The sequence below is a fragment of the Austrofundulus limnaeus genome, unplaced genomic scaffold (assembly GCF_001266775.1).
Source record: "Austrofundulus limnaeus strain Quisiro unplaced genomic scaffold, Austrofundulus_limnaeus-1.0 Scaffold35, whole genome shotgun sequence".
NCBI lineage: Eukaryota > Metazoa > Chordata > Actinopteri > Cyprinodontiformes > Rivulidae > Austrofundulus > Austrofundulus limnaeus.
Window position 1 is genome coordinate 2,108,229 of NW_013952437.1, and position 11,892 is coordinate 2,120,120.

At 41.3% G+C, this 11,892-nt stretch overlaps 1 protein-coding gene across 2 annotated transcripts; it reads right to left on the minus strand.

Annotated features, from left to right (window-relative positions):
• Positions 1 to 966: 966 nt before the first annotated feature.
• Positions 967 to 11,792, minus strand: ddi2 (DNA-damage inducible protein 2). 2 transcript variants are annotated; one of them, XM_014006221.1, is made up of 10 exons: positions 11,354 to 11,792; positions 10,177 to 10,306; positions 9,737 to 10,048; positions 9,497 to 9,623; positions 8,260 to 8,387; positions 7,902 to 8,030; positions 7,254 to 7,357; positions 5,671 to 5,863; positions 3,632 to 3,680; positions 3,299 to 3,350 (listed from the first exon to the last, which is right to left on the minus strand). In XM_014006221.1, exons 1-9 carry the CDS (start codon positions 11,489 to 11,491, stop codon positions 3,670 to 3,672), a joined length of 1,272 nt encoding a protein of 423 aa, XP_013861675.1. In that variant the 5' UTR covers positions 11,492 to 11,792; the 3' UTR covers positions 3,299 to 3,350; positions 3,632 to 3,669. The 2 variants fall into 2 exon arrangements, with proteins under 2 accessions (XP_013861674.1, XP_013861675.1); XM_014006220.1 differs by lacking the exons at positions 3,299 to 3,350; positions 3,632 to 3,680 and adding an exon at positions 967 to 3,017 and having other exon boundaries at positions 11,354 to 11,777.
• Between the last annotated feature and the right edge of the window lie 100 nt (positions 11,793 to 11,892).

The window sequence follows — 11,892 nt, forward strand, 5'->3', positions numbered from 1 at the left end:
AATATTTCTAACACATAAAAAATCCCATACCCAATTAAACATATTGCCTCCTACTCCAATCTGATGTAATTTAATCATTAACCCTTCTCTTCGTAACATATCGTATGCTTTTTCCACATCAAAAAACATAGCAACCAGTTTCCTTATTAACCTGAACTTTTCTAATATCATCTTCCAAACATAAGACAGGATCCATTGTTCCTCTCCCTCTACGAAAGCCACTCTGATAAGGCGCAATTATATTTCTTGACTCCAAATATTGCATTAATCTCTCATTCACCATCCTTTCCATCAATTTACACATATTAGATGTTAAAGCAATTGGTCTGTTTCCAGGATTACCATGATCCTTCCCAGGTTTCTTAAGTGGAACAACAATGGCTTTTTTCCATTTACTAGGCAATTTCCCCTCTATCCAAATTTTATTATATAAATTTAATAATTTATTTAAAACATCATCACTCACATGTCTTAGCATAATATAACACACTTCATCTTTACCTGGAGCACCATTTCTAGTTCTTTCCAAAGCTCTTTTCATTTCTCCAATAGAAAGAGGATAATTCACCAAATCATCAGTATTGGCTCTCCTTCCTTCTTAAAACTTCATGTTTCCTTTTAGAGTTCTCTCTTCCCTGCATTTCATTAACTGACAAWTTTTTCCCACTATGTATCTCCACAAACGTGCTTCCTAAAATACTGTGAACAAACTCTGCTGCTGCACAGCTAAATAGCTGCATCTAATCTGAGCTCAAGTAGCAGCAGGTGTGATTTTGTTTTGCTCCCAYCCCTGCCAACCTTATCAATTAAGGCATCACAACCAAGACTTGATAGTAATTCGTGGAAAAAAATATATTATTTCAAAAATATACTGCAAGTGTAATCGATCATCTGATCCTCAAGTGTTRTTTTATATCAAAATCACAATTTTTTTCTGTTTATAAAAGACTCAGAATACCAAACAAATTAAACAAATAATAGTTTTATTTTGCAGTTTAAAATTTCATACAACATAAAAGTAAATAATTCAATCGGCCTTAACTCAAATTAAGCCACTGATGTTGATACTGGTTGCACTGACTAAACATTTGACAAAAAATGGCCATGAAATAAAATGTTTTCTAGTATGAACACGCTGAAGATTTGACACACACACACACACACACAAAAAAAATTTTTTCCCCAAGAAAGCACAGTGCAGCTTTCATACTGGAGAAAGACAAACCGAGACCCTCTGCTTCAGACATACTGAKAAAATGTAATTTATTGTTACAACTGAATAAAAAAATCTGATTTTTTTTTTACTGTTAGTGGCTCAATATAGGGAATTCCACTTAAATATGTGGAAAATATTTGTAAACTTGATCCAAACTGCAGCTTTTTCATATTTAGGCTCTGATTTGTAAAAGAAAGAAAATAAATAAAGAAAAATCACAAAGATRATTTATCAGTAAATTGTTCCAAATACTTACATTTCGATGATTAAAGTTGGAGTGAAACTAATCCAGTTTGAATCCTCTAAATTAATCATTGACAAATTAGGGTTTTCAAAACATTTTTAACACACATGGATGAGAAAATGATCATCTTTAATGGTTTTAAAGCAAATTTTAATTTAATAACAAGTCACTGTTGAGAACAAAACAAGTAGTAAAAAAAAAAAAAATCAACGTATAACGATGAATATCTAAAAACCAATTCAAAGGGTGGGCACCCAAAACATCTGCATGCAAACACACCTCACGTATCTGTTATAGGTAGAAACATGTTGCCAGTTCTGTTTCTTCTGGGATATTCTGTACGACAAACCATGAGACAGCATTTCCCTGTGAATTTTACAAGGTACAAATAAGACAAATGCCGAGTTGGGAGGCCGGGGGCTAACACGATTGTGTATGAGTCTTAGGTGGGCACAGTGATACTGCGAGCCAGAAGTGCGATCAGAGCGAGCTCCACAACCCCGTGGGCTCGTTCCAGCGCCTCCACAGCCTCCCTGGCAGAAAAGCCCGCTGCCTGGATTCTCTGGACGTGCTCAGCTGGAAACTGTTCTATAAAGGGATGTGGAGAGGGAWGAAGAGGGGCCTGGGTGAGAAGAGGAGCAGAGGAGGAGGAGGAGGAGAAGGAGGTGCTTGAGACATCCTCCGGAGAGTCAACTTCCACAGACAAAGGGCCGAGGAAAGTGTGCTCAGTCTGGCTCTTTTCTTGGGTGTTGGTGTCAGGGACTTGTGCACCTGCACCCTCTCCTCCACGCTGCCCCCCGGGTGGCTCCCTAAACTCAGGGACCAGCTCAGGACCAGGAGAACCCGTTGGCTCAGGCTGAGCGATCCTGATGGTAGTGGTTTTGTCTTGCTGCGGTTCATCTTCAGCTCGCTCCTCTGAGCCACCTGGGCACTGTGGTGGTCCTTGTTCCTCCACAGTTTCGACTGTCCCCATGCTGAGATGTTCCTCTTGACCAGGGAGGTCAGCTTCCTCATCAGACACAGCAGCAGCAGCACAGTTAGCTTTGGCATCGCTTGTTTCTGCATCAGCTGCGATGGCAGTAGAGGGAATGGGCAGGGTGTTTTCGGGTGTCGGGGTGCCTGGCTCCGAGGACGCTTTGTCCGAGTCTCGTCCACACGGATAGGATGGGGAGCAGGATGTGCTGCGGTTTTGAGACTGAGCCTGCTTGTTGGACACCAGCAGCTCATGGAGCTCCTTCAGAGCAGCTGCCAGGGACGGGAWGCTGTCGGAGCTGGGCCGGCAATTTCCGTCCGGAGGGTCCCCATCGGTGGTCGGCACACCGTGGGAGATGGCGGGACACTCCATATCAACAGACTCGGGTTGGCTTGGAGCTGTTGGGCGGGTCTCTGTGGAATCAGCTGCCTCTGAATGAGTCGCCTCCTGCTCCATGGGCTGACTGGGAGAAAGGTCCTCTGGTGTGGCGTGCATGGCGCTGTTCTCCGCCTCGTTTCCAGCATCCCCCTGTGTGGCTCCGGGCTGTACCTCACCCTCTGGGTCCTGAGATGCTGTGGATATTTCTGCAGGAGGAGTACAAGTGTGGGACATTTCTGGTGAGGGGGTGGGTACGGGGAGCTCACTGGGGTCACTATGGAGAGGCAGAGGGTGAGGTTGGACACTTTGAAGCAGAGGAGAATCGGCTGCTGGGGGCGAAGCCTGAGGATCCACCTGGAGACCAGGTGCCAGCGCCTGCTCCATGTTGGCCAGGGCAGACTGAGACTGATCCAGGGTCAGGTTTTGCAGCTGACCACAGGAAGGTCTTTGGGGAGGAGAGGCGGGGGAGGACATTTGGTCTTTTTTGGGTAATGTAAATGGTGGGGGCTGCGGTGAGGTAGTTTGTCCATCTGCAGTGTCTATTATGGAAGAAAATATAACTGTGAATCAATCGACGGGAATGCAGTAAACACCATAATAAATAATGCAAACCAGATAACTTCAGAACAGAGTGCAGAAAATTTATATGCAAAGCACACCTTTTTTTTTTTACATTTTTATGTGTATGCATTCTCAGAACTAATACACAAATAAGTAAATTAACAAACATCCACCCAGCAGCAAAATAAAAGCAAAACAAACTAATAAAACAAATAGAAATGGACTCAGCACTGGCAATGGACTTGTGAATTTGCAGTACCTGGTTGGTTGAGCCCTCTTCAGCTGTCTCCAAATGCATCAGTGCTGTCCTGCTCAGGGGTTAGGGCACACACCACACACATCATGCAAAGGGACGGAGAAAGTTAGCAGTCACACACAGGGCATGCAACCAAACTATCGGCCTTTTCACACAATCAGGTGTGAAAGGTGTCATCCAAAAACAACTCGAGCCTGAAAACCTGACATCAAAATTACAGCATTTTCACAAACTCGTCGTCAGTCACGAACAGAATTTAATCAAGATCTCTACACACTTCCATCCAATTGTACATGTTTTTTTGCCTCTCTTTGATATCTTGTGATGTTTTATTTATAACTGAAACAGCTTCTGTAAATATGACAGTGTTTTTTTGTTTGAGACATTATGAGCCATAATAAAGCCCTATTCTGACGGGATTAGTTTTACCTAGGGACCCCATGCTATTTGTAATAATTACAGAGATTGTCTGTGTTGTTAATCCCGTGAGAATCAGCCATGTCAGTAATTTGTAAAGTAAAAATTCCCCCGCAAATTACCTACCATAATTCGCTGAACTTCGAGGTCCTGTGATAATACTAATCCAATGCGAATAGGCATCTCTGTGATTTGGACTGGAATGGACTGAATCCCATATGTAATTAGGCGGTTTTGGTTTTCTTGGTGCATTTTTGTTTACTTTTGGTGAAGAATTGAGTCTGGATTGGAGTGCACTAAAAACTTTTTCGGTCCCAGGCCGGAAAAACCCGACACATTACGTGAGCCATAAAAAAAATAAAAAAATTAAATAAAATAAAAGTCTGAAGAGTGGGAGCAAAATCAGAAGCAAATGGTGGCTCACTGTACAGTAAGAATATATATTTTTTCTGTTTGCAGTCTTCTGGCTGATGCTGAATGTTGAGCTGTGGCCGTAGTGCAGTGCAGGCTCGCGCTTTGGGTAGCTGGCGTGCGYACTCTCACCAGCTGTGAAGGTGTTCACATGTCAACCCCTTTGGACGTTTACCTAATGAGCCCCAAAAATCCATAACTTTTGCTAAAAATCCGTACCACTCGTACCCGCGCGTGGGGATGGGGTGGGGGTCTGTCGGCCGTGGAGATGACAGTGCCTGCTGTAAGCAGGAGGAGAGGAGAGCGGAAAAAGTGGAGAACTTTATGTTTATTGTTTTTTTTAACATCCGTTCAACTAAATAGACAACAATTAACCAGGCTTCAACATCACATTCAGGAGATGTCTGTAAATTTCAGGAAAATCTCAGGCTTTGGTTATCCTGTGCGAATGCGCCACATAAAACACAGACGTTAGGGGGTAATTTATTTATTACCCGGAGTCCCTAGGTAAAACTAATCCCGTCAGAATAGGGCTTAAGACACCAACCCACACAGAGGTTCCCGGTTTTGAGAAAAYATTGGCCCTTTATTTATATACAACTCTTAAATTATTTTTGAATTTCTGCCACAAAATCACATCATTCAGTCTCAATGTTAATGTTTTGGTTGATACAAAGAATGTCCCATGCCTTTTTCTAAGCAACATGTTGTTTATAGTTTGTTTACGTAGGTGGTTTCAAGTGCTGTTCTCAAGTTCCTCAGAAACCCATCTGAAGGGTTATTAGCCACATACTGGCAATATAAAAAAACTTTCCTGAACAAGATGCAGTGGGGAAAAAACAGTRTTTATTAGTTGTTAGCACTGGTACCCTCTATCAGTTATTTTCTCTAAACTTCGACAGAATAAAAAAAATGTCATAAATACAGAAAGTTTAAACTTAAGTACTTTTTAACAATAAAAGATGTTAGCCAAGATTATTTTTTTTCAGTGATGACTTTGCTTATCTGAGAAACACCTCTCAACTTACAGATCTCATCTTGCTCCGCAGCACATTCAAATTGCCGAGGCGATGACATGAAGTGACCATGTGAGTGAAAATTCAGATRATGGGGTTGAGAGTAAGAAGCTTTAAGTGGCACATGCACATCGAGCTCCAACAGAGCTGGAGAAACGCTCAGATGAGGAACAGCTTCAAGGCAGGGCCGTTTCTTACCGCTTTCCTGAACGGATCGCTGAAGCGCCTCCGCCAGCTCTCTGTCCGCGATCTCTTCTGGACGAGCGTCTTCAGGCCCTTCTGCTCCGTACGCCAGGCGAGCGCAGTCCGGCAGCTCCGCCTCAGACAGGAAGCGCGTTTCCGTGCCTGTGGTGCCAATTACCAGCACGCTCTTCTTCAGGTCGATCGAGCACTAGAAGAAAAACAAGGCATTCCCAGATTATCTGCATGCATCTACTGTAACCTCTTACTAGAGCTGGGCGATATGGCCTAAAATCAATATCACGATATATTGACCAGTTCAACTCAATAACGATAAATGAACAATAACTCTTACCACCCCCACCCCCACCACCACCACCACACACAAGTACACGGTATAGTTTAGTCATCACATTATACACTGTGTCCATGTTCTTAGTCAAAGTACACAGGTTAGATTTTGAACAGCTTTTCTGAAGTTTATATTCAGTCATTTTAGTATTTGCAATATTTTTAATAAAAAACATTTTTGGCAAGACTTAAGTCAGATATAGACATAGAAATATTTAACCGTCTTCATAACTTTTCAGTGCAAACACACATTATGTATTATAATTTTTTATTAAAAAAATTATATACCAAATATGTCTTTTGTGCTGCACAAAACAACTTAAATACAATTTTTTTATTTGTTTGACTGACTGATTTCTCTATTAAAATAACTATTTCTTTCAAAAAGATTATATTATTTAGAGAGCTCATGTAATCATTTAATACTATTTATTCCTCATATTTGATCATTTATTGAATCACATAGTAGTTCAGTCACAGTATGGTTCTAAATATAAGCAAGCTATATTGTGAAGAATGAAATTGGTAGATATGATAAACTACATAGCGGGKTTTTTTTTCTTCTTTTTGTGTGTGTGTGTGGGGCGGGGGGGTAATGCTAAGGAGAGACTCATCTTTTCTATAATATGGGACAAACAAGTGTTCATCTGTTAAGAGTTAATATTGTTTCATTACAGGAGCTGAAACAGCGGCCCTCTCAGAACAACTCAGCCTGTTGCACCTCGCCTCACTCACGTAACAGCGCTGTCGAGAAGAGGAGTTTGGTTACGCGAGCAAAGTTGGACATATCTGTTAGATAATGACACTCTGAACACATAAACTTATGTTTGATTTTAGATACCAATGTCTCGGGTAGCTCGGGAGCAAAGTGTGGAGGATGGGGTTTGTTCACTCAGGACAGGAGCTGCAACCGAGCTGCAGGCTGACCGGTGTTTATCCCAGACTGCTTCACTGACATCAGAAAGACCCGCCCTGCTCCGCTCTGATTGGATAAAGCTGTGGGGTTCGTTTGATTTGTTGAAAGCAGCGTCTGTTTAAACCTGTATCAGACTGGGTGGCTTTAACGAGACCGCAACAGAAAATAAGCAGCTTTCTCTTTTCCTCGTTTTTTTAAATACCGAAAATACCGACGGGCAAAATGACGTCGGTTATTGACATAAATGTCGGTGTCGGTTATTTTTCGGTTTATTGCCCACAATTATTTATAGAATACTGCAGTGCAAATGTACCCAGGTGCAAGAAGATCCCACCTGGTGTCTTTTCAGCATGTCCAGGCCTAGCAGCATGTCCATTGGCTGGTCCTCCAAGATTGAGAAAGAACAAGGAAGAAAGTCTCCCTCTATTTGAACCTGAGCTGGAAACAAGCAAGAGGACAACAGAGTTTTACATAAAAGGATCAATCCACTTTGAGAAAACTGATTACCTATCAGGAGTCAGACAGCCTCAGATAGTGTTTATAAGCTCTGTGGGATAAATACGTTTAGCTGATCTTAGCTAAATGAAGAATATGTAAGAGGCTAAAATAAGCAATTTTAGTGTTTTCAGTCTTGAAAGCCTTTTAAAAAAACTGAATACAATAAAGAAATTGATAAATGAGAAATTATAATTCTCTCTAAACCGTTTCTTTGAGGAATGCCAAGTCTTACACTTTTGTGTAATTTTTCATGTTGCTTCACTGAGAAGCAAATGAACTTCCTTTGAAAAATGTACATCTCATTCAGAGTTGTTTCACCTAAACTTGTAGATTCTGCAAGCAGAAAGAAACTAGTAATTGTTAATTTGTCAACGTCACAACATCAAATCATAAAACAAGAGCACATATTAATCCAGTAAGGTCAAAAGATACTGGACAGTCTTGCTCTAAATACCGGCCCGAACAAGGAAACCCTGACACCAACCCAAATGAACTCTGCCAATGATCTTTTGAGTGCCCACTCCTTTGGCGATCCCTGCCCATCGCCGATCCACCAGTCTCATAATGTTACAGCGCTCTGCACACGCTTGGCTCATGATGGTCATCTGGGCTCCTAAAAGCAAAGAACAGCAGGAACAAATGTTTCCTAACAACTCAACACAAGCAAATTCTCTGGGGTCATAAAGACTAATGTGAAAAGTAATAGTTTAAACACACAATAACCTGTAATGCCAGCCCTTTTAAACTAAACCACAGTGTTGCCCGCCTACATCTTAAAACCCCTCTGCTTCTTGACCACAAACTTGTACATCGTACAGGCATCAGAGTTTAAAGTTGGTTACCTGAGTCAACAAAAGCTTTCACAGGGTGGCCATTGACTTTGCAGTTAATGTACAGCATAACCACCTGTCCAAAGCTTTCTGGGGCTTCCTCCATTGCAATTGTCATGTTCTCCTCCACATTGTTCTGCCTGGAATATGAGCAAATCCAATAAGGAACTTAAAAGTTATTACACACAGAATGAACTTTCTGTCTGATTTATTTCCAAAGAACAGCTAAAACTTCTGTCAAAATATACTATCATATGATTATCTGAAGCTGTGGTGACTAGGGTTGGGTATTGAAAGGGTTTATTTCGATACCGGTGCCAAATTGATCCTCGCTTCTACCCAAACCACCGGAGAGGAGGTTCTGAGACAGCGCAGCTGTGGAGCGCGCTTCGAGAGGCACATTTAGGGCTGCCACGATTAATCGATTAATCGACGACTAATCAATTACTAAAATAATCGATGACTAATTTAATAATCGATTAATTGTTTTCTTTTTTTGTTGTTGTTCTTTACTTTGTTTTTCTCTCCAAACTGCTTTGACACCTTCCACTGCCACATCTGCCTTTCTGTCCTTGACACACATGCACAGTAGTGGTAACTGGGGTAGGCCGTGGACGTCACAAGACATTATACAGACAGGCTCTGGTATCATGGCTACCTGACAACAGAGCTCAAAGTGTGGGATCATTTTAAGAAAATGAAAGAGAAACCTGTGCAATATCTGCAGAGCASAACTTRYCTTCCACAGCAATTATTTTTAGTTAGCATATAGCTAAAATCTAACGATGGTTATATAATAGCAGCTGCATTCTGACATGATAAGCTGTATGTTTTATATTCAATTAACGTATGATCCGATTAATCGACTAATCGAATAAATAATCAGTGATTAATCAATTATTAAAATAATCGTTTGTGGCAGCCCTAGGCGCATTGGGCCGAAACCGAGCCGAGTCGAACCGCATACAAGCGTCCATGGAGATTGTGTGCCGAGGCAGTCACATTTAACAGTGAACACCAGAGGGCGCAAATTAACAGTTTTCTTTGAGGCACCGAAATAAAGCACCGAAGTTAAAGATGTGTTTCGGTCCGTGTACTAGTATGGATGTTTGCCCCGGTGCCATAATAGAACCGAGTTTCGGTACCCAACCCTAGTGGTGACAAAGAGACTATTTTGTATGTTTATGTGATCAGTTTTCTCTGATCAGATGGAGTCTTCTGGCTGTATGGATTCAAGTTTTTTCCCTACCTGATTTCCTCCTCAATCTTTGCCTGAGCTTCCAAATCAAAAGGATCAGCGGTCAGAAGTCTGATTCTCTCTTGTTCCCTTTTGGCTCGATCCTGCTGTTGCTCCAGCAGCACTTTGGTGAAACGCTCTAGCAGAAACACAATCAAGTAATATTGAGTTCAAAAGAGCACAAATACAGAACGAGCTAAAATATATTAAAGACTGTTTAGATGTTTGGTTTTTTTTGTCTTCGTGGCTCACCTAGGTCTCCGCTCAAAAGGGCCTCAGCTAGTGGAGGGTTCCTCTCCTTTAGGAGAGAGAGCTCATGTGGATTTGATAATAGCATCTGCTGAAGTAAGGCGGGGTTGTCCAGGCCCTGAGGGGTGGGGCCACGAAAGGCCATTGGCGTGGAAGGCTGTGCGGCGCGCGGCTGCTGCTGCTGAGGAGCCTGCTGCGGTTGCTGCTGCTGCGGCGGCGGTGGTGGCCTTGTAGGAGCACATTGAGTGGCTGAAGAGGAAGGAGAGGAGGAGGTACCCGGGACAGTGATGGAACGGAAGTCAATACGGGGCAAGCCTAGTGAGGAAAAAGAGGAGGAGGTTAGCGTGTTGGAACCTGTCTTGTCAAACGTATCCAATTTCTATCACTGTAAAATAAGTCTGAACAGCTTGTGTTGTCATCAACTCTTAACAGATATGTGTTACCTGGAAAGGTCAGCTGGGTTTGTGGAGGCCTTCTGTCAGCTTGTCGGAGAACAACCACATCTCCATCCTTGACACCGTAAGTCCCCAAGGCACGGGTGGGGTCTTTTAGGGGCTGTTCTACATATGTAATCTGACACAGAATAAAATAAATAAAAACAAACAATAACTCACCCAGCTGAAAAATAAATGAATCCTTAATTATTTTAAGGTAGCTTTAGAATAGACAGCTGTTCAAACATTGGTGCTATCACTAAAGGGTTTTTTGGGTAAAAAAAAAAACATCATAAATAAATAAACCGTGACATCAGAAATTTGCTTTTATATAACAAGAATTTTTTTATAAATTTAAAATGGGTTTTGAACAGTAGTTTCAAAAACTTATGAAAGTGATTTAAGGTTTTTATTTGACTATTAGCAGCTTTTACCTCCTCTGATTTTTAATAAGTGAACTCCATAAAGGTATGATTTTAAACACTGATTTGTTTGTTCAGCTACTCCACACCTGGATGAATCATTTTAGCATTAAAAGCACCAAATTCAGGAAATGAACCAAAAAATGAACAAACACAGAAAATGGTAGACACAAGAGTTTTAGAAATATAAAACATAAATGTGGTACTAAGACTATTTAAGAAAATATGGCTTAAATATACGTTTTATTTGCTACAAATATTTTTATTTTATGCCTGACACTATTGTCTTCCACGTGTGTTATTTAACACTTCCTGCAGAATATTCTCTTATGGTCAGGTAAAAGAACTGGACAAAGAATAAAAGGAATTGAAACCAAAGTATAAAAAAATACTTTAAAAATAATGATCAAACAATCTCAATGAAGTTTGGCTGACTGGAAGCAGTAAAAGTAGTGTATGTTTACACACCACACCAACTTGTGTTTAAATAGCTTCAAGTAGTTTTGTTTGAGTCATAAATGAACTACACCCATATTGGCTTATCTCTCCCAACCAGCTTTTTGGAGTTTTCCACTAGCCATGTTGTTCGGTGAAACTAATGCCTCCCACAATGTTTATTACCAAGTCAGTAAACATGTTTGCGGTCAGTAACCTGGGTTTCGCAACGACTCGTACGAGAAAAACACAGACAAGTTCAGTTCATGCTAGCTAGGTTAGCTGTTAGCTCCGTTAGCTCCCGGTCTTCATTTAGTTTCGRGTCTTGCCTGTATTTCTCCAGCGGGGATTCCTGATTCTAGTTCACAAAGTGCTACAAAGTCCCTCAGCTCCAGCTCCGGGGACACGTCGAGGGCAAAGGTAGTTTCTGGGCGATCCCTCGGCGCACAGAAAACGGTGACCAGCATCGTTTATTATTTTCGGGGCAGGATCACTGGGCAAACCCGTCTGCAACAAAATGCGGTTAGTGGAGTTTGTTGTATCACAGAAGAAAACACGGCAAGTGAGTTGGAATTCCCCCCAGTTTGAATAGCTTATTATGTAAAAAATATGTAAATAAAAAGCGAAACTAATATTAAAACGAAAGTCAGTCGCTGCTTTGGACACGCTAGGAAAACGCCTGGTGTAAGTTTCTCTTTTAAATAAAAAATGACAAGAACAGCACCGCTCTAAGCGTRTTTTTCGACATGTCGTAAATTGTTTCTTCATCTGCGTTTACAAATCTGATAGGTGTCTTTATCGCCATCTACTGGAGACTGAAATAACGATCAAAACTAGTCAACCTAAAAAAAAAGAATAAACAGTGTAT